Here is a 21,690-nt window from a genome sequence, read left to right as displayed (position 1 = left end):
AAAGTGAGGAAGACTTTTAAGAGTGCAAATTAAACTTACACATTAGTTTCAACAGATAATTTGAGGTAGACCAAATATTAGTGCATGAGAAGGAAATACAACGATAAGTACCAAAAAAAGAAAATAAATGATAAAATTAGGTAGACCATTAAGAGTGCCCGAATGGCAATAGATAACAATTAGCACTTTTCACAGAAAGGCACAAGCAGCATAGACATTTAAAAGAAAAAGGATGGTAATAGCATTCAGGTATGTTTAGGTGTAGATAGTAAGTAGGATTAATAATGGGCAGTAATAAATATCACAGGGCATATACAGACCAAAAGATAAAAATATAAAATAAAGTAAGATAGCAAGATGAGGTAAGTCAATGTGAGAAAACATACGGAGGTATGAAGAACGGAGGGCGCAAACTAGAAACAAACAGGAGCTTGACCACTGTTAGGGAGCTAGACCAATGTGGCCGCCTCACTAGGAGTGGACATCCTGTTCATCAAGACAGTCCTGTGTCTCTTTCCCTTTAATTGGCCGATCCAGTTATAGTCCTATTTCAGTTTCTGAAGCCGTTGCATACTTGTTTTCAAGTGTGGGGAAAGGAATTACTACGATATGGGAGCAATGCCCACTGCTGCATAGCATAGTGGTTGCATCTACGCTGTGATTGTTCCAGAGGGAAAATAATTCTATTGCCGTGGATACCATGTGTAATGCGGAGAACCGATCACCACGAATAAGTTGTGCGTCATAACATTGTGTCATTATGAGGCGTCTTCGCCGGGCGCCATTTTAAGGTCAGGCGCCTGGATTCCCCCACTCTTGATACCGTTAATCCGCATTATCGGTTTCAATAACGACCCTGTGCTAATTTTTTCAATTACTGTAGTGGAGGCGGAGTTTTAGATGCATACATTGCTATTGTTGCTGGGATTCTGCTTATGCGCAGAACTATGCGCAGGAACCCAGGCCCTCAGTGAATTGCGGTGTACCAAAAACTCACCTCAGAACCCAGAACCCCCTATCCGGCCAGCATTCGTTATCCGAGGTTTAGCTCGGCGGTCCCAATGTATAGACAACCCAGAACAAGCGACTTAGTATATTTCTCAGGAATGGTGGGAATCAGAAACACCTTTTCGTAATTATTCTCGTACCAGTCTACAACAGAATAAACAGAGACACAGGAAAAGTTTAAAGAGTTTATTTTATAAACCTTGTGTCCTAATATGCAGCAGTTTGGCTAACATTAGCAGACAAACGATTAAAATCAAAACCATCAGCATAGTTACAATACCATACAAAATGAAAGGAGCAATCATACTAAAATGACAGTGGCTCTAGGCCACCTTCCTTTCTCTAACACACTAATAGTATTATTAGACTAATAAAGGGTCTCTAGGCTTGAATGGGGAACCCCATACCGTATAGATCAGCTCAGAGAGTTCACATCAGAGGATCAGCTATGCTCTGCTCCTAGGAACGCTCTTCTTCCGAATGTAATGAAAACATGTAACACTGCAATATTAAAAGCATTCGACTTTCAGGTATTTGCAGCTGCATGCGTGTTATGGCTAAACTAGTGGGCCGATCAACCTGAACTCAACAACATGCACCGTCTAGCGATCCAGACTGTTTCTGTTACACTGTGTACAGACCAAGGTCGCTATTCACTGTTTAAGATGTTAACAACAGACAGTTCTCATGTGAAGCAAAGTCGAGTAAGCATTTCTCAATTCTAATAACATGTGACTACAGTGTCGTGTGCAAAAGCAGCAAAAGCAGCAAGATGGCTTTCTAACATTTAACGCGGTTATGCTAACTTAGCGTTGTACATAGGTAGATAACGATCTTCACTACACCCCCCCATGATCGGACCACTAACCACTAGGGGCGCACTTACAAGAACGCAGAGTTCAAGTTTGATAGAACGGAACCAAGGGCATGAACTATAAGTCCATATAAGGGAAGTGAAAAAGTTCGAAGAGAAAAGAAAACCCAATGGAAAAAGTTAAAACGCAGTAAAAAAAACATGTAGAAGACAAAAAATCGTTGACGTACTGTGGACGAAAAGAAAGTACAAAAGTCAATCCATCAATGTATAGGCACAATAAGTTGCAACTGCTTCCAAGAGGAAATCATTGGAACGTTCCACAAAATTATCTGCCATCCAGTTCAGGACGGGGAAAGAACATACATGTTCCTCAACCACCGGAGCCTCCAGCACCTGGCGAGGACTACCGGGGTGCACCTCAAGGTAACTGTTCGTTAAGAAGTCAATTGCCGCCGCTCCGATGTCCCAATTTCCAAGAACTCCATGCGCTGAAGCACAGGCCATAATCCCGACACCAGAACAGTCCAACTCGTGAGCCAGCTGCGTGCGTGTTATGGCTAAACTAGTGGGCCGATCAACCTGAACTCAACAACATGCACCGTCTAGCGATCCAGACTGTTTCTGTTACACTGTGTACAGACCAAGGTCGCTATTCACTGTTTAAGATGTTAACAACAGACAGTTCTCATGTGAAGCAAAGTCGAGTAAGCATTTCTCAATTCTAATAACATGTGACTACAGTGTCGTGTGCAAAAGCAGCAAAAGCAGCAAGATGGCTTTCTAACATTTAACGCGGTTATGCTAACTTAGCGTTGTACATAGGTAGATAACGATCTTCACTACACTATGTTAGCATAAGCATCTTAGATGTTAGAAACGCCATCTTGCCACTTTTGCTGCTTTTGCACACGACACTGCAGATAAATGTTATTATTTGAAAACTGCTTGCCTGCCTTTTCTTCACATGACAACGGTCTGTTGTTCACATCCCTAGACGTGCACAGCGACCTTGGTCTGAACATTGTGTGCAGAAACGGTCTGGGCCAACAAACAATGTATGCTTTGGGTTCAGGTTGATCAGCCCACGCTCTAGCCATAACACGCACACAGCTGCAAATATCTGAAAGTCGAGAGCCTTTAATATTGCAGTTTGCATGCATTAGACACACATTCTGTAGAAGAACTTTTCCAGGCGCAGAGCAAAGCTGATCCTGTGATGTGATTCACCTAAGTTGATCTTTACGGTATGGGGTTCCCCATTCAAACCTAGAGACCTTCTATTAGTCTAATAATACAAGCTTACTAGCTAAGGGAGGGTGGTTGTATTCCACTATCATTTGTAATATGATTTCTCCCTTCATTTTCTATGGTATTGTAACAATGCTGATGGTTTTAATTGTAATCATTTGTCTGCTTATGTTAGCCAAAGTACTGCATCTTAGTAAACATATTAAACTTTACTGTGTCTCCGAATACTCTTGTTGTGGACTGATATGAAAATAATAACGAATAGGTATTTCTGATTCCCACCATTCCTGAGAGTACTCTAAGTCGCATGTTCTGGGTTGTCTAATCATTGGTAACTTCGAGATGATATGAAGAGCGAATGAGACACTGATGCTGGTCGGATAGGGGTTCTGGGTACTGAGGTGAGTTTTTGGTACACCGCAATTCACTGTGGTCCTGGTTTCCTGCACATACTTCTGTGCATGAACAGAATCCCTGCAACATGGCGCACCTAACGTTTGGTTTTCTGATTTGAGACGCCTTATTAGTGCTTGTATTATTCACGACGCCCTCACTCTTGTTTGCGGATAGCGGGAGTGATGGTTTTAACCTACCTATTGGCTCAATAGGTTCAATCAAGCTTGTGAATTAAAAAGGTTTTCTATTTTTTTAACCCTTGTGCTACTATAATATAGATTGTTTTTCTTCTCTGTGTCCTTATGGCTGCGGTCGATATAGCGGCGCATAGCCCAGCACCTCTGCAGCGTCATTTGATGCAGTTCGGGGTACCGGACGATGGGATGGCTGTTATTTTTGTGGTGAGTGCCGATGCATCATATCCCTACGAGTTGTTTTACTCTTGGGTTACTATGCCGGCGGTGAATGCAGACGACAATACGTTTCATTCCTATATTCCCACGCGGGTCCCAGCGAATTATACGCCATATAGGACACAGGAGATTCTTATTTCGGCTTGGCAGCATCGCATTTGGTTTAATGGCGCCCTTCCCCATACAGTTACACTGGTTCGTTTGGGCCCTTCATCAGTTCCAGGGGCCACTTGGCCGGTACTGGCTGGATTTACACCTCATCCTCGTTATTTGAATGCTACGGTGGATGAGTTACGTGTCCTCCATACAGCCCTGATTACAGTATATCGGGCTTTAGTGCAATACGTTTCACGCAACATGCAGGTGGAGGCACCTGTTGTTGTGGGACAGCCAGCTGGCCCGGCCGGGATTGTCATTAGTCCCGTCATGGTTAATTCGGTAATGGGCAAGCGCCCCCAGAATAAGGACGATTTACCTTATTGGCTTGCTGCGAAATTTGACCAGCTGGAAGCAGTATTTCCGCACTCTACTCCTGTGGAGAAACACAGGATACTCACCATTAGTTTGCAGAAAGACTTTGTCCCCGAGGTGGCCGATTGTGACAACTGGGGTAAGTTTTTTGCAGCGGTCTACTCGAAGTGCTTCAGCACCCCATCTATGGCTGTGCTTCCCTCCATCATCAAGCGTGTTCAAGATCAACACGGTCCGGAGGCGGCAGTCGAGTTGGGATGAGGCTTGTCGGTGTGTTCGATGTAGTGACCTCTCTCATCCTTGGTAACCTCAAGGGAGATGCGGTACACTTTCAAGTGGCGAATGGTTTAGCTGTCGTTGACGAACTCGATAAACCCTGAGAGTTACCTAAAATTATTGCGGAGGCTTATAGAACTATTGGCCGCAGTAGTTTAGGGATTAAGCCTACTATTGTCATTCCAGACATACATCAGAAAACTAAGGTGAGTTTGTCTGGCAAGGACGATCGTCCAACTTTTCCTAAACAGAAATGGAGAACAAAGAAGCAGGGAAAGCAGCAACAGAAACAGGGGCCTCGTCCTGTGTCGCTGGTACAGGCGACTAAAAAACGCACATATGATTTGCGCGATCGCACTAGCATTAGGTCACCTGACAGATTTCAGGTTACTGAACAACGTTCTCCTCGTTCTTCACAGGAAACATCGGCCTCACAGTCCGGTGGCGGAGAACGTGGCAAAGGTCGGGGTACCCAACAAGGATGTGAGCAACCCCGTCAGCCTGACGGTAAAGGCAAGCAGGACGAGTTTGCACGTCAACGTCCCCCGTTTCAAAAGAGGAAGGTTGCTGCACTAACAGCGAGGTATGCCACATATAGTGAGAACGCAGCTTCGGAACCTGACATAGGCACTAACGCTGTTCGACAGCGCAGCGGAAGTTACAGTAGTTCGGCAAGCACTGTGTCCATATCTGGAGGCGACAGCAACCGACACGTTCATTACGATAGAAACTGCAGATACTAGAGTGGCTCTCCCTGACAGACTATATGACATAGTCCTTTTGATTAAAGGTGACATACAATGTACAATAAAAGGGATTTTTTGGGATAATCTGACCTCCACATATGATATTCTATTAGTGGAGGTGGACTGGCCCCCAGCTTTAATTTTTGATGATCCTAGAGGGGAGGAGGTGATCCTCCCATCCTTTGCGCACACAGTGCCAAAGGAGCACGCTCAAAGGTTTGCAGAAGAGTGGGCTCAGGTGCTTGCTCCGGCTTTGTACCGTACTCAGGTTGGGTGGGATAAATTGTCGCCAAGCCATGAGATTCCTTTACGGTCTATGCTCCAGCCGCAGCCCCAATATCCCATGCGCCGCGAAGCTAGATCTCACGTCGCGGAAATCCTTGAGCAATTGGAATATCAAGGTGTTATTGAAACATGTGTGTCACTGATGAATAATCCTTTATTCACTGTAACTAAACCTGATGGGTCGTACCGCTTAGTTTTGGATTACCGGCATTTGAACTCTCATTGTCAGACTTGTGCTGCACAGAATACCCACGGTTCTGCCCTCGTTGATAGTCTTGTGAGAAAAAGGTTTAAGACCACACTTGACATATCCAATGGCTTTTACAGCCATAACCTGTCCTCTATTAGTAGTCAGTGGACAGTGTTTACTTCTGGCGGCAAACAAAAACAGTTTAAGAGATTAGCCATGGGCTATAAAAACAGCCCTGGCGTCTTTGCCGCACGTGTTGTCTCTCTGTTGGAGAGCATTGACCCTGATGCGTACTCGTATGTTGATGATATCTATCTCACAGACGACGAATTATGGTCGCATCTGTGTCGCGTTGATCGCATTATTGTTATGTTTGCGGACTTCGGTTACAAATTCAATTTTGGCGAAGTCTCACATTGCAGAGTATACAGTGTTGTTTTTGGGCTACGAGCTCAACAATGAAGGTCGAGGATTAGCTCCTCACTTCTTGGAGAAGTGTGCATGTTTGCGTGCTCCGACAACGCTGAAAAAATTACAGTCTTTGCTGGGTTTTCTGAATTTCGGACGTACTTACACTCCAGATTATGTCCTCCATATCAAGCCGCTATATGCCTTGGTACAACCTACTTTTTTCCAAATCGAGCTGGCTGCCAGAGCATTCAGCTGTCTTGCAATCTTTGCAGGCTGATCTTCTTGCTTCGAAATACTTACAGACACGTGATAACCACACTAACCTGGTGATAAGAATTGTGCCTGGCGCAGTGGGTTTCACATACATAACGTTCAATGAGGGCGACACAGTCCCCATTGCCTACAAGTCGTACCTGTACACTTTGGCTAAACTGCGTTTTTCCACGTTTGAAAAAGTTTTGACTGCAGTGCAGATGGCGATTCTCAAAGAATGAGCGCTGTCGCAAGGGAAACGCATGTTGGTGGCTACACCATATCCTGCTCTAGAGGCGGTGACGAAAGCCAGTGTACCTAATTCTAAAGCTTTGCATCCACGTTGGATACAATGGGCCACTTCCTTGACATCGCCTGATGTCACCTATATCTTTGATGCATCATTACAGACTCAGGAGTACTTGCAGTATGAATTTGTTCCTCCAGCTCCTCTGTCTCTGCGCCCTCTTGAAGTTTACCATTGTGTCATTTATACTGACGGTTCGGAACAATCGGCGACGGAATCGAAGCATGCCTATTCAGCGGCCTGCGCAATTGTAGCGGGTACTTTCGTGAATGGAAAATTCAAGTCTGATGTCGTGCATACGCAGTCATTGGGTGATTGTACCGCACCATTAGCAGAGCTCCGTGCTGTGGTGCTTGCACTGGAGTTTGCTGATCCTCAGGTTACTACTCTTATAGTGAGTGACTCGTTTTACTGTGTTCAGTCTTTTAACGACAATTTATTCTTTTGGTCTCAGAATGAATATTGCGATTCCAAAGGTAGCACAATCAAGCATAAAATGCTTTGGGTTTGGGTGGCAGAACTTAAACAGCATCTGCCACTCATGAATGTAATTCACACTCTTGGTCACCAGCGAGTTGGTGTCCACGCTGTCGGCAACAGCTTAGCTGACGAAGCAGCGAAAACAGCAGTGGCAACATATCTAGTAGCAGCAGTTATAAGATCCAAAAGTAAGATTGATGATGACATCTTGGCAGCTATTGCTGCAACAGAGAAGGGAGGTAATTACCCTAGAGGTTTCCCTTCTCGGTACTCTTATCATTTAAGTCCTGACAAAGTCCCCTATGTGAGAATTAACGGCGTTGGTGACAGATTGATCCCCAACGCGGACTGCAGATCTTCCTTGATAACAGCGGCTCACGAAGGTATGGCCTCTGCCCATGCCGGCGTTTCAGCTACTGTTACTCTCTTACAACAACGTTACTGGTGGCGCGAGTTGTATAAACAGACTCGCTTATGTTCTTGATTGTGACATATGCCAGCAGATTAAACCTTCGACTGCTGCGCGCCCACCACAGACTCAGTTGTACATATCTAATAAACCACTTGAGTGTGTTTATCTAGATCACTGCGGTCCTTTCTCCTCTGATACTGCGTACAAGTACATCTTAGTTGCAGTGGATTCGTGCACACGTTTTCTTTGGGTATGGCCGCAAAGGAGTGCTGATGCTCGAACTGTCATCAGGGATTTGCGTGTCTTTGTGGGAATTTTTGCATGTGGTACCTTTCATTCTGACCAGGGCCCTGCGTTCGCCTCTAAGGCGTACAAAGAAGCCATGAGATCTTTGGGGGTCCAAGTCAAATTTTCATCTCCATACCGGCCTGAGGGTAATAGTGTTGTGGAGCGAATGAACCGTGACTTAAAGCAGTCCCTTGCAGCTAGGTTTTTAGGCACTGGCAGGAATTGGTTAGCCCATCTGTATAACGTACAATGTGCACTTAATAATCTCCCTAGAGGGTCTCTGGGTGGGCGGACCCCATACAAGATGCTCTTTGGCATAAAAATGTTTGTCCCGGACCTTGATGGTCTAAACATGGCGGCGTCAGCCGCACCCTTTGACGTAGATGATCACTGTGCTGTATTACAGAATCTACAAGAGACCAGAGACAGTCTTGCAAAGGAACACTTGCCCTCCACATCTGATGCTGCGCTTCAGATTACGGTAGTCGGCTGGCTACTTCGAGTTGGTGACCTGGTCTGTGAGAAGGTAGAGAACAAGAAGGAGTTCGGCCCCTCTTATCGTGCACCGGTTCCAGTGCTTGGCGTGCAGGGTAAAAGAACAGTCATTTTACCTCCACTTCCTGGTCGCAAGGATAACAGGTACATCTCCATTGACAATGTCAAACTACAGCGAGTGGCCGATTCTTCTTAGTATGACTCCAGCGGCCTCTTGCCCTGCGATGCTGTGGAATTCTGTTTTGGCTCCGGCTTCCACCACCATGCCTGATATTGCCATCGAGATGCATACAATTACTAATCCTTTGTTGCCACCACCGGCTGGTGGTCCACCTGAAGATACTGAGTATGCTTATCCCACAGATGTATAATTGCCTGTTTTACAATGAACTGCAGTTAACCAGTCACGTTTCTCATTTGACACTAACTCTATGACTTCCAGTGCTCCATCAAAAATTTCTATTTTTGCTGTTTGGTTTAAAAGACATTTTTTAATTCCCCCTTGGACTTACATTTGGCTGGTGCTCATTAGTATTTTTTTGTTTATGTCCATTGGATTTGTGGTGGTATTTTTCCGTCTTGTAAATGGACACTATCTCAAAGAAAGATCTACAATTAGACTAATTGATGGAACTTTGGCCCCCCACTCCTCATCACACATCATGAAGAGGGACCAGACTTTTGTGAATATTACTGCCTGGCCTGTGTTAGATGGGATTGTGTGGGATGCTGTGAAATTTCAAATCAATGGACCCACAGAGGTTATTAATGTTCCCAATGTTCTTTGTGTTTCTATGGGTGATGTTGTGAAACAAAACATTCGCTCTGATGATTGGGACGTTCAGGCCATAGAGGCACTGTTTTCTGATTTAAAATATTATGCTGCCTTTGACGCTGAAGATTTGTATTTAGACACTGCTAATTATGGGGAACTGTTTTGCTATCAACACTATGGCAATCATTTCCTACATAAAGCCAATACGTTTCGAACTTTTGTAAATTATACGCAATGGGAACATTGTCCGGCACCAATCCAAGGCAGCTCCAGCACGTTGGTGAACAAATTTGCATATTTTACTGGTTTCAGTGTTTTAAAACCTGCCGCCTTTTATTTTAACGTGGCAGCAGAGTCTGCTTCGAAGGTTAGGCTGACACACACTAAATTGTTGTATTCCAAGTCCTTTATGGATGAATTGGCTGTCGGGGGTTATGAGCTGTGGAAAGCTACTATTGATCTTAAATCTGTTTGGGGTTCTAAGACATGGCAGGTACGAGGAACAGAAGCTCTGCATCGTGCCTGCCTCATCCCAAACCACATGTTATTTTTGAATTCTACCATTTTTCAAACCACCTGCTTTGGATTGGCTACTTCTAAAAAGATTAATTCCCCCTCTGTTCCTGATCTGGGTGATTATCCTAATTGGGATAATCATACAGATCTGTCCCTTGATGCGTTGCAGTCGTACATTACTAATACATACTTCAATATTTCCAAATTAGATAAGGAAAGATGGTTGATATGGCAGATGAGCTCAGATTCCTGTCAACATCGTTTTCTGGGTCTGCAACCTGGGTATGCGCAGGTTCGAGTGGACCCCCGATTTGAATCTTCCCATTCGGCTACTACCTACTCTGTAGGGAAGTTATGTCCGAACTGGCTGCAACATTCCACCTTGGCATCTGTTAAACTTCATTTATCAAAATTACATGACAAAATAGATTTGAATGATTTGGTTAAGGGTCCTGTTGGTGGCAGGTCCAAAAGATGGGTGTATGCTATTTATAACGAGGTTTGGAAATTATCGCAGATTGATGGGGTTCTGGGTACTGAGGTGAGTTTTTGGTACACCGCAATTCACTGAGGTCCTGGTTTCCTGCGCATAGTTCTGTGCATGAGCAGAATCCCTGCAACATTACCAGGCTATTATTATGGTGGTAAAGGGCTTAACCAAGGGCAAAGCGGCGGTGTCAATATGATTATATCAGTGTGAGGCACGGGCGCCATTTCAAGGTCAGGCGCCCGGATTCAGCAGCTATTTAAACTATTAGTTCACTTCCCCGGTTTTCAATTATGCCCCTGTGCTGATTGATTCAGTTTCCCCGGCTGTGATTAGGTGGTAAAGGGCTTACCAAGGGCACAGCGGTGGTGCAGATCAGCAGGAAGAGGTACTGATTCCTACAGCCGGTGGGGGGGTTCTGTTCAACATGCTCTGCCGCTCTCGCAGCTCCCCCGCCGCCGACCTGCCTGCATCGTTTGCGTCGCGTCTGTAGTAGGTCTCACGAGCGGAGATCGTGGCCTCTGGCTTGCCCGCACACCATCAGCGTCCCCAGCGCAGGCCCTCCGCCGGCCCAAACAGCAGTAGAGAGATCCGTCCCTCAGCCTGGAGGGCTGAGTCGCACTCCTCACCTCTAGCCCTGAAACCGGAAAGTGCAGGGTTGGGAAACTCGAGTCACTGCAGACCACAGGAGGCCTCCGTCAGGCAGCAGGCCGCACGGCGTCCCTCAGCTGTGTCTCACCACCACGCAAGTCCCCCGCAGCTGCCTCAGCTCCAGCAGTGTTTCACCCGGTCTCTTTCAGCATCAGCAGGTCCGCGAGTGCGGCAGTCGGAGTCGTTTAACTGAAGTCCCGCTGCTCACACCGACCCGGCCGCAGGTAATCACTATCTGTAAGGGTGCTTTGGGGCTAAATCCGGACTCAGCTCCGTTCTTACAGTGGAGATGCACCCGCCATGTTTCCTTCATCTCGTGGCCCAATGTACCTTGTGTCCAATGTTGCAGATGGCAGTTATTTTCTCCACACCTTATGCCACTCTATGTGTTCCCCTAGCAGTGCTGCGTTTTTTTGCTTGTTTCTGCAGCCTTATAGCCAGTATGTTGTTGGATTGTTTCCCTGGGCAGCAGGAGCCTCACCGGAGTGCGGCCATTTTGCTTGCTTACTGTGCCCTCACTGGCAGGAACCCCCCACACACGAATTAGTTAAGACGTTATACTATATGGGAAGAGGAAGACACTTAAACAAGTGGCTTTACGTGGGAATACGTGCACATGCGGAGATCGACCTCACCGCGCTGCACGCTGCTTGGGCAGAGGACATTGGGTGGGCTCTGGAAGATAGGGAATGGGGCTAAATTATAGATTACCCAAAAAAGGCATCTATAAATGCGAAATTCAAATTTATACAGGCCATGTTGCTCCACAGAGCTTATCTTACCCCACACAGACTAGACCGCATGTTCACGAGGACACAACACCACTGCCCACGCTGCCAGCTGGAGGGAGTCAGGCTTGTACAAATGACATGGTCATGCCCTCACCTGCAGGGATTCTGGGACAATGTAAGGCGGTACACACGGGCGGTCACGCAACAAGAGATAGGTGGCACTATAGAGGAATGTATACTGGACCTCCACAAGAACACATCCAAACACAAAGTACAGTATAAATTTGTGAACCTTGCGCTTTAGCTGGCAAAGTGAGCCATCACTATGTGATGGAAATCGAAAAAACCACCCATGGAGTACACCTGGCATAACGAGCTTACCCGATGGGGTAGGGCGGAAAGCGCTGCGATAAGACGTGAAGAAGCCAAAGGCTAGGGAATGGGACGCCATGCTAGAAGCTCTTAAGGCACTGGACCTAGGCCCACATAGCATCCGGAGTAACTTGCAAGTGTAATAGCAGAGTAAACTAGCAAGCATGAAGTGTACGGATATGTGGGGAAGGAGGGAGCTGCACTACAAAATGGTGTTTTACCTTCATAGTGGGACGAGTGATGTATGCAGTCGACCGGAGCCACGAATGCACATTGTACGCACATAGATGCATTTTATCTGTATAGGACTATAGTATAGGGAGGGGGAAGGGATTTTACAGGGATTCAGTTTATTTATACTGCAATATGCGCCGAGAGGAGGTATGCTTCAAACGTGTGGATATATGACGGAGCACAACTGGAGTGGAAGACACAGACTCTATTCATTGTATAATTGGGTTATTGCAACGATAAGTTAGGTGTATGTGTCAGTAGTATATAGATCTACCCCCTTTGTAGAGAGGGGCATCAGAATTCTCTGTTCATATGTACGTACTACATATCTCAACGGTGCATCTATTGAAAATTAAAACTCAATACAAATTTGTTTTAAAAAAACATGTGGTCAGACCAAATTATTGGTAAAGAATCAGCGGCAACCAGGTCAGCAGAGGTGGTAAAAATGGGGTACAATATGGAGCCTCTGCTATGTGTGGGGAACGTACCTAGCTGGGCAAACTGCATTGCTACAAGGTCGTGGTTAAGATAGGTAGATGCAGCACAGTTAATATCATTAAAATGATTAGTGAGGTCCCCTAGTAAGGTAAAGTTTGCTGAGTGCAAACTATGAGAGCCAACAATTTCGGGGGTGATTGATGCAAAGTCTGTGGCCGGCCCAGGAGGCCGATAAAGGAGAAGGCCTGGAAATGTTTCAGGCAGTTTAACTGAAACTAGTATGTTTTTGCAATTAGTGATATTCATTGAGGAGATTCTGAATTCCAAAGTGTTTTTAAAAATAATCACGACCCCAACCCCTTTCTTCCCAATTCGGTAGTTTCTAGCGAATACATATCCGAGGGTAGAGCAGTCGCTATATCGGGCCCGCAGTCATCATTTAACCAAGTTTCAGTGAGAAACAGGACTGCAGGTTGCTGGTGGTCTAGCAAAATAAAAAGTTCTGCACTGCGTTTCACCAGAGATCAGTAGCTTAGGAGGCTCACTGGCCGGAAAGCCTCAACTGTGGTGGATGTACAAACGTTATCATCCATCATAGGTCCAAAAAAAAAAACGGAACGTCAGAGCTATAGGAATATTCTTGGCATCTAATAGGCATGCTAAGGGGGTCCAAGGAATGAGTGCCGGTGGCCCTCAGTGATGGATTAAGATTTGTTAGTATTTTCTTAGTATATTGAATGCGCTCTAGTATCAAAGGGGCAGTGATTCTGGCCCCTGGCCCCTGCCAACTGCGTACGGACGCCCACAGGCTTAAATTTGGTGCACCGGTGGCGAGCCCACGCCCTGGCCTCATTAAATAGAGGACGAGCCAGGCGTGAGCGAGAAAGCTGGACTGCCAACAAAGATGGCGTCCGATTTTGTGCTCTCAGTGCTAGCTCTAAACAAAGCCAATGGAGAGCCCACTTCTTATTAAGCCCTGAAGCACCATATTCAGTTGTGCAAATAAAGCGCAAATATACAGATCTCACAATAAAAGCAGCTCACTAAGTGATCCAAGTTTTTAACATGAGCGTTCTCTCTGAAATCATGAATAGGCAGACTATCTCCGCACATGTGCAAGATCCAGGATTTTAGCACATGAGTGGAGATATTCTGCATTGTAAGAACTTCAGAAAGAATCCCATGTTGAGGAAAGGTTCTTGCTTAAAATCTGAAACCATGCAATCTTTATCCATGTGCACCTTCTGGTTCTTGAAATAGGACAAATAGTCAGAAAATGCTGACTGTATTACCACTTCAGTGATATTGTTATGGGAGGCAGCTGAATTATACGTGTGGCTCACTTCTGCTTCAGAGGAGGACATTGGCGATGTGGCAAAGTCCTTGGTTTCTAGAGAACATGCAGTAAGTTACAACATTACTACGGGAGCACTGAAATTCACGATCTGGGTACTGACATGTTTAAGTATACGGGTGAGGCGTGATAAAACCTTTGAGGAGAGTGAGTCTTGGCTAGAAAGAAAGGGCTGAACCTCAAAAGAGAAGACCATATATCATTAGAAAAGCATTGTGGGGAGGGACAGTTCTGGAAATTTCCCTTTGGACCTTTAAACTGCAGAGGCATCATAAATTAAAGAGATTCAGCAATTCTTTAATGAGGTAAAGTATTTGTTGCCTTTATAATAGGATGGACTGGAAGCAGTTGTTCTACATCCCGTACACTAGAGGCACTGGATGCAGAGAAAGAATATCGAGGAAGAAATATCGAATTGCATAAATATTGTGGTAAAAATACTGTGGGTCAGGAATATTGACAGAAATATACTCGAGGGCAAGAATATCAATTTTAGGTCAGTAATATCGATTTAAAAAATATCGAAGTGTTTAATATCGTTTGTAAAAATATAGGGGCCGATTCCGATCCTGGAGAAACCGGGTACGAATCGTCAGACGGAGCGTTTTCTCCGTCCGACTCGTACGCGGTAAAAACACCATACAAACATGCAAGTACGATTCATACGGAAACACCATTTCCGTACGAATCGTACAAAACACCGACCGACACAAAAATACATCCGAATGTGATCCGGGACTGCGCATACGCGACATGCGGACGGAGTTAGGCAGCCTTTTACGTACCATACATTCAGGGGGTGGGGGTCCGCACCGTACATACGCAGGTGGGGGTCCGCACCGTACATACGGGGCTGGGGGTCCGCGCCGTACATCCGCGGGGGGGCTGGGGGTCCGGCGCGTACATCTGCGGGGGGGCTGGGGGTCCGGCGCGTACATCCGCGGGGGGGCTGGGGGTCCGGCACGTACATCCGCGGGGGCTGGGGGGTTTTCGGCGCGTATGCGGGCACATGTTTGGACGTCTACATGGTTGCTATAGAGGTTCGTTCCGTACGGTGTTTTTACCATACGGTTGTGCATTCGGACGGACGGGACTGATCGTACTTGCGCGTTCGGACTTCGGTTTCCCGATTCGTAGGTAAAACTGTCCGGGGACGTGTCGGACACTTTTTCCGACCCGGGGACGTGTCGGGGAATTTTCCCAATGCGATTCGTATGGAGTTTTTTACATACGAATCGTACTTGCCAGTTTGTACGGGACTTGTACGATTCGTACGTAAAAAAATCCGGATACGATTCGTACGGGGAATATTTTACACGGATCGGAATCGGCCCCATAGTTGGTAAAAATATAGTTTTGTTTTATTAATGTTATGTATTTTAGTATATATTTTATATGTGTGTGATTTTGTTTTTGTATATGAATTGTTTGTAGTTTTAGTATATGTGTTAAAATTTTAATAGTTTATGAATTTTTTGTTTAATTTTATTTTGCGTTTTTAGTTCCGTAGCGGGTTGTGGGTTTATAGGGGAATAGGGTGGAAAGTAATTTCATTGTATAAAATGTATTGATCATTTACAGTAGTTATTAATTTTTTTTATTTGGAATTTGCCTTTTTGCTTCCATAGTGGGTTGTGGGTTTATAGGGGAATAGCGTGGGAAGTAATATAATTATATAAAATGTATTGAATAATTTCCATTTATTAATATTTGTTTAATTGTGATGTTATATTGTTAAATGTGTAAATTCATTTATTAATAATTGTTTTATAATTAGTTGTTAATTAATTTAAATTAATTAATTCGTAATTAATTACGGTAACTGTAATTAGTTTTAGGTGTGTGTTGTGGTGTTTATAGGTGTAAATGGTGTGAAGGGTGGGAAGTAATTTATTTTTTATTGATGAATTATTAATTAGTTGTAAATTAATTTAAATTAATTAATTAGAAACCAATGATGGTAATTGTGAAATTATTTTTAGGTGTGTGTTGTGGATATTATAGTGTTAAAGAATGTGTACTCAATGAATGGTTATCTTTTTTTATTAATAATATATTTTAAATTCATTATTATTAATTTTGGAAATAAATCTAAATAAAAATGTTGATGTCTTTTTTTATTTATGTAGTGTTATAGGGTAGGAAATAAAATAAATACATGTATCTTTTAAATAATTTGTTTGTTTGTTAATATTTTCTTCATTTAAATAAATATTGTTTATAAATGTATTTATTAATTTATCTTATATAATAATTGTATCTTTTTGTTATATGTAATTAACATTATAATATGTGTTCTTGTTATATGTTTAATATATTTAATTGTATATTTTTTAAATATTGTTTATTTATTTTTAAGATTTTTTAATTTGTTTTATTTAGTAATTTTTGTTTCTCTGCTATACAACACTTTCTGTACTGTTGCATTCACTGGAGTGTGAATAGTAATTTGTAACCCTCTGCTATCTAACACCTTCCCTACTGTTGCACTCACTGGAGTGGGAATAGTAATTCTTCCCCTCCGCTATCCAACACTTTCCCTACTGTTGCACTCACTGGAGTGGGAATAGTAATTTTTAACCCTTCGCTAACCAACATTTTCCCTACTGTTGCACTCATTGCAGTTGGAATAGTAAATTTAATTATTTCACTATCCAACATTTTCCCTAGTGTTGTTTTTATTGTATTGCGAAATGTACATTTTGTTTTAATAGTTTAATGTCTTAATTAATTATAGAATGTTTTTAAATAATTGATTTATGTATATGTAATTTTTATTTGATTAAAAAGTTTTAAAATAAAATAAAGATAATAGTTAATAAATTATTTGAAAGTAAATATATGTATACGTATAAATTATGTTAACGTGTTTATATATCTTTAAATAAGTTTAATTTTTATATTTAGTTAAAATGTATATTAAATTTAATTTATTTTGTTAAAGATAATATTAATATTTTATATATTTAACATATATCATTTTATTTTATTTATATTTTTAAATCGATATTTTTTACATGTATATTTCTAACTTTGATATTTTTGATTCAATATTTTTGTACTTACCTGTTCAAGTATAGAGAGTTGATTTTTTATAATCTATATTTTTCTTCAAAATTTTTATCATCACTGTTTTTATCATGAATATTCTATCACTGAACCAAGGCAATGACAGAATGCAGCTTCCAACATGTCTCCAAAGAAAAGGACACCAACCCCAGCAGCAATGTGGTACTTTTCTCTTTCCTTTCCACCAATGCCAAGCGATAAAGCGTATCCCAACTAAAGATCTGAAACAGAGTTTGATGCCACATACAGCTTAGAAGCTTTGATCTCTACCCCTTTGAGAAACAATTTTAACAGGTCCATGGCTGAATGAGTGTTTTTGGATCTCTAGTTCTGTAGTAATGGTTTCTGGTGCCTGATCATTACTAGGATAACCCTAACCTGGGTGGAGTTGGTACTTGGTACTTTCACAAATTTGTAACCACAAATGTTTCGATTTCTGAATACTATTGATTCATCCATCTTCCTGTTACTGAGAGATGTCTTTAGCTGTCAATTTGATAGCAACTTCAGCTTGTGAAGAATAACAAATACAGAAGAACAAAACGGACTCACCCAAAAGGGAATGCACTGATATAGCCAATTGCTGCATATTATGTAGTGGAGTGTAGAAAACACAGGACCCTGGCTTGGTGGCTGACAACAAGAGTATTGCCAGCAAAGGCAGTTTTCAACCATTTGAGAAAGAGAGGAGCAAATCAACCGGCACTGCAGAGCTTTTCTTAATGTTTGTTTGACTTGCTGTTGGATAATATGAAGGGGGAGATTAAGTGCTGAAACTTGAACAGCTTCAAACATCTTCCCATACCTTTTTGATCATCAATGTAAAATTTTATCATCTGTATGATATTGTCCAATGTATTGAGATATTTAAAATGTTGTTTAGGAGATGCATATCAGAGTAAATAACAAATTGAGGCACAAAAAGGGATAAGGATCGGAATTTCCATACGATTGGGGTGGGACATTGGTAGGTGACATGACACGATAGTGCTTTTTTATCCTGCCTAAACTATGAGTGGGCTATAATCTGTAGTAGACAATTCACTTACACGTTGCAAATTAACACAACTACAGTTAATATTAAATTGTAGTGTCTTGTAAGCTGATTCCTTAAAGAGTGGAATATCCCTATTACTCATTTGAAATAGTGTTTCTTGTATATATTCTTTGTTTTGTCACCCTTGCTGTTCCACTGTCACAAGCACATTTTACTAGCTAGTAAATAAACATGCCCTTCATCAACTTTGAATTATTGAAAGGGGTGTAGTTCAATCCTTTGTCTGAGAATGGTGCATAGAAAAAAGAAAGTCTTTTGAATTATTTTGCTTTGCAACATGCTCATTAAGACTTACCAAACTGGGATGGAGACATCAACATCTTGCTGAGCCTGGAGCATCCCGGACAGCTTGAAAATGAATGGTGAAGATCACTGGCAGAGGATAGCTGGCTTGTTCGGAAGGAACTTGATGAAGACATATGAGGTGTAAAAAGCTGCCAAATAGACGAGACAAAATAGAATGGACTAAAACATGTTACATATTTCATAATAAAGATTATGATGATCCCTGGGCTAATCTATCAGTGCTTCAGAATCATAGTTGAAGCAGAAGGGCACAGGTTTATGGGACCATTGGGAGATGCAAGATCCCTACTTCAGTGTATACGTTTGTTCTGTGTGTTCATGAGAATCCTCAAACCTAAAGGATGATGCTTAAATGCAAAAAAGTTTAATTTTCACTAACAATAACGAATTACACTCCCCCTTTGTTTAATTTGGCGCAAGAAATGTATTACGTGATTATTGAGAATTCATAAATAAAACACTTAGGGGCACATGCATCAAGAAATGCTTTCGCGAGTCCTTAATTGCGATTATTAAGGAATCGTAATTAGGGACACTCAAAAGCCTATGCATGTAGAACTCGCTATTAAAATAGCGATTTCTAAACATTCCTTAATGTAACCTGAAACCTTGAAAAATGCACTAAAGGTTTTTGCAAAATACAGACCAGAGTAATTTCTCTGTATTTTGCGGCCCCAAATAGTGAATTCGCTATTTCTAAGGGGTACATGCATTGCATTTAAGAAATCACAAATTGCGATTCCTTAAATGCAATCGCAATTTAAGAAATCGCAATAAATTGCGATTTCTTGAATTGCGAGTGCCATACACTTTTATGCATCACAAAAGGCCTTTTTGCGGGCGCAAACTGCTGATTTATGTGAATCGCACCGTTTGCGCTCGTAAAAACCGTTGATGCATGTGCCTGATAATTAAGACTGTTCCCATGAGGCACAGGGTCAAGGCTGATTTGCATATGGCCAGGTCTAAACTGGGGTGGCATGGTGAGCAAAAGAATGATGGATTTAACCCAGATCTCTTGACTGGGGGTGAATGTTTTGATTTGTTCTGCATTCCGTCCATCAATTGTGTGTCTTTTGCTTTCTCGCCCTAAGTGCGCCAGGTATGCCCAGACGTGGGTCCTGGGCTCACTGTGCCACTGGAATCAAGCTATCCTGGCTGAAGAGGGGTGAAACCCCGAAACCGGTCCTAGGATGCTTGTTTCCGGTCCAGGGAGGACCTGGCTTGGCAGTTCGGGCTGGACTGTTCCCATGAAGTACAGGGTCAAGACTGATTTGCATATGGCCAGGTATAAACTGGGGTGTCATGGTGAGCAAAAGAATGATGGATTTAAACCAGATCTCTTGACTGTGGGGAATGTTTTAATTTGTTCTGCATTCCGTCCATCAATTGTGTGTCTTTTGATGATTAAGTATGTCCAATATGTAAACATATCATTATACAATACTTCAAAATTGGTCCCTATTTCAAAGATGTTCTTCTTCTCATGGGAGATCCCCAATGGGCAACAGCCTCAGAAAAGCCAGTAAGTTGAAAAGAGATCTCTGTTTTATATGTGACTAACTTGGACCCATCCTTATCCACTTTTCGTAAGTGTATGAGTGTTTATTATCTCATTTCGCACTAAGAGATTTGAAGTCCCAGATATGCTAGTGAGACACAGCTAATCCTGCTGAATTCCCTAGGAGGTTGCTCCAAAATGCTAGTTGCTCCCTGATAATCCAGTCTACTTGTGCAGTTATTAAACTTGAACACCGAGGTTTGAGGGAGTCCTTCCAATTCCATATTTCAAAATTAGATCACAAATCTAAAAAGAAGGAAGAATGTAAAATGACTAAGAACAACGTCAGGTCAGACATGGAAGGTCATCTGACTGTCTGATGAGTTGATAATTGTGGAACCAAGTTTTTTAATCTGGCTTCCATGTTAGGACTAATATTTTTGATTATGGATCCCTGATTTGATGATATGTCTACAATTTGACTGCATACCCTTTGCTCAGGGCTGTCACTGTTAAGCTGCTTGCATGCCTGTTAATTCTCACTAGCATGGCACCAAAAAGGTTCTCCTGCCCAGCTCTTCTTATGTTATATAAGACGCTGATTGCAGATTTGTAGTTCCTAGAGGCTTATCATTTTTTTTCCTGACCTTGAAGACCTCCATTCTGTCCAGTCAAATTGCATGGTAATGGAGATATATTGCTATGGCATCCCACATTTCTAGAGAGGCACACAGGACACCTGTTCACCTCCCCTGACATCTATTGGACATCAACTTAAAAACCATTTTGAGTGACTGGGTAACAAGACTATGTGAGGATTCATTTCTCCACGTGGGGTCAAGTACTTGATGAAACAGCCAAGCCCATGTATGAAGACGAAAAGGGTGTATTTTCAACAAAGGATACTCTCTTGTTTGGGAGGAAGTTCGTTTAGGAATAAAAACTGCATTTGAAGGTAAATTATATACATTTTCATGAAACTTCAAGTAGATGTTGGTGAAAAAAATGTTCATTTGACAAACAATAAAAATTATTATTATGCAGCAAAATCAATGTCAAATATGATGTAGTGCATACACCACCTATGACTTATAAAGCCTTGTACTAGATTTTGATAGTCATATATGGAATGCCTATCCCTCACACGTAATTGAGACCCCTAATATCGTATTTATTTTGGATGGTCTTATCTTCAGATGAGACGAGATTGCCCCAACCGTACCTTGTTCAGCACATTACTCCATCGACCCAGCATCAGCTACTATTGATTCGGTTGGGAGCTTTCACGACAAAAGACCAGTTACCAAAATGGAAACAATCCTGGCCAACCATGCATTGTAGACTATGTGGCCAAGCAGAAGAGTCTCTCATCCATCTAGTGTTCATCTGCTCAGCTGTGAATAATCTGAGATGGCAAAACATACTTCAAGCACTCCGTACTTCACAAGTTAGATCATGTCGACCGGCCATCATGCATCTATTGAGCGGCAAGTCTCTTCAGGCCTCATGCAGGGCAGCCAAATTCCTGCAGAAAGTTAGCTCACTATTATCTAAATCAAACACATAGCGCCAGCGCGCACGTGTCTTTCCAAACCATAAGCGAATGAATACTAGTTATTTGTATATGATCTTAAAAACATGAGACAGCAGACCGCGATCATTCCAGAAATTACCTGGCTTTAAAGCATATGACGCACATGA

The 21,690-nt window shown here is 42.6% G+C and overlaps 1 protein-coding gene across 2 annotated transcripts in view; it reads right to left on the bottom strand.

The window, feature by feature from the left end:
• CCDC27 (coiled-coil domain containing 27) overlaps positions 1–21,690 on the bottom strand; it is a 426,770-nt gene that overhangs the window by 217,014 nt on the left and 188,066 nt on the right. For both annotated transcript variants that reach the window (XM_085608856.1, XM_085608854.1), the window contains exon 4: positions 18,478–18,616. In XM_085608856.1, the coding sequence (XP_085464982.1) occupies positions 18,478–18,616 (139 nt within the window). The remainder of the gene's footprint in view (positions 1–18,477; positions 18,617–21,690) is intronic.

The sequence above is a fragment of the Triturus cristatus genome, chromosome 1_2, assembly GCF_964204655.1.
Source record: "Triturus cristatus chromosome 1_2, aTriCri1.1, whole genome shotgun sequence".
NCBI classification, from domain to species: Eukaryota; Metazoa; Chordata; class Amphibia; order Caudata; family Salamandridae; genus Triturus; species Triturus cristatus.
The sequence above is the reverse complement of the archived record's forward strand: the minus strand, read 5'-3'. Positions and strand labels throughout refer to the sequence as shown.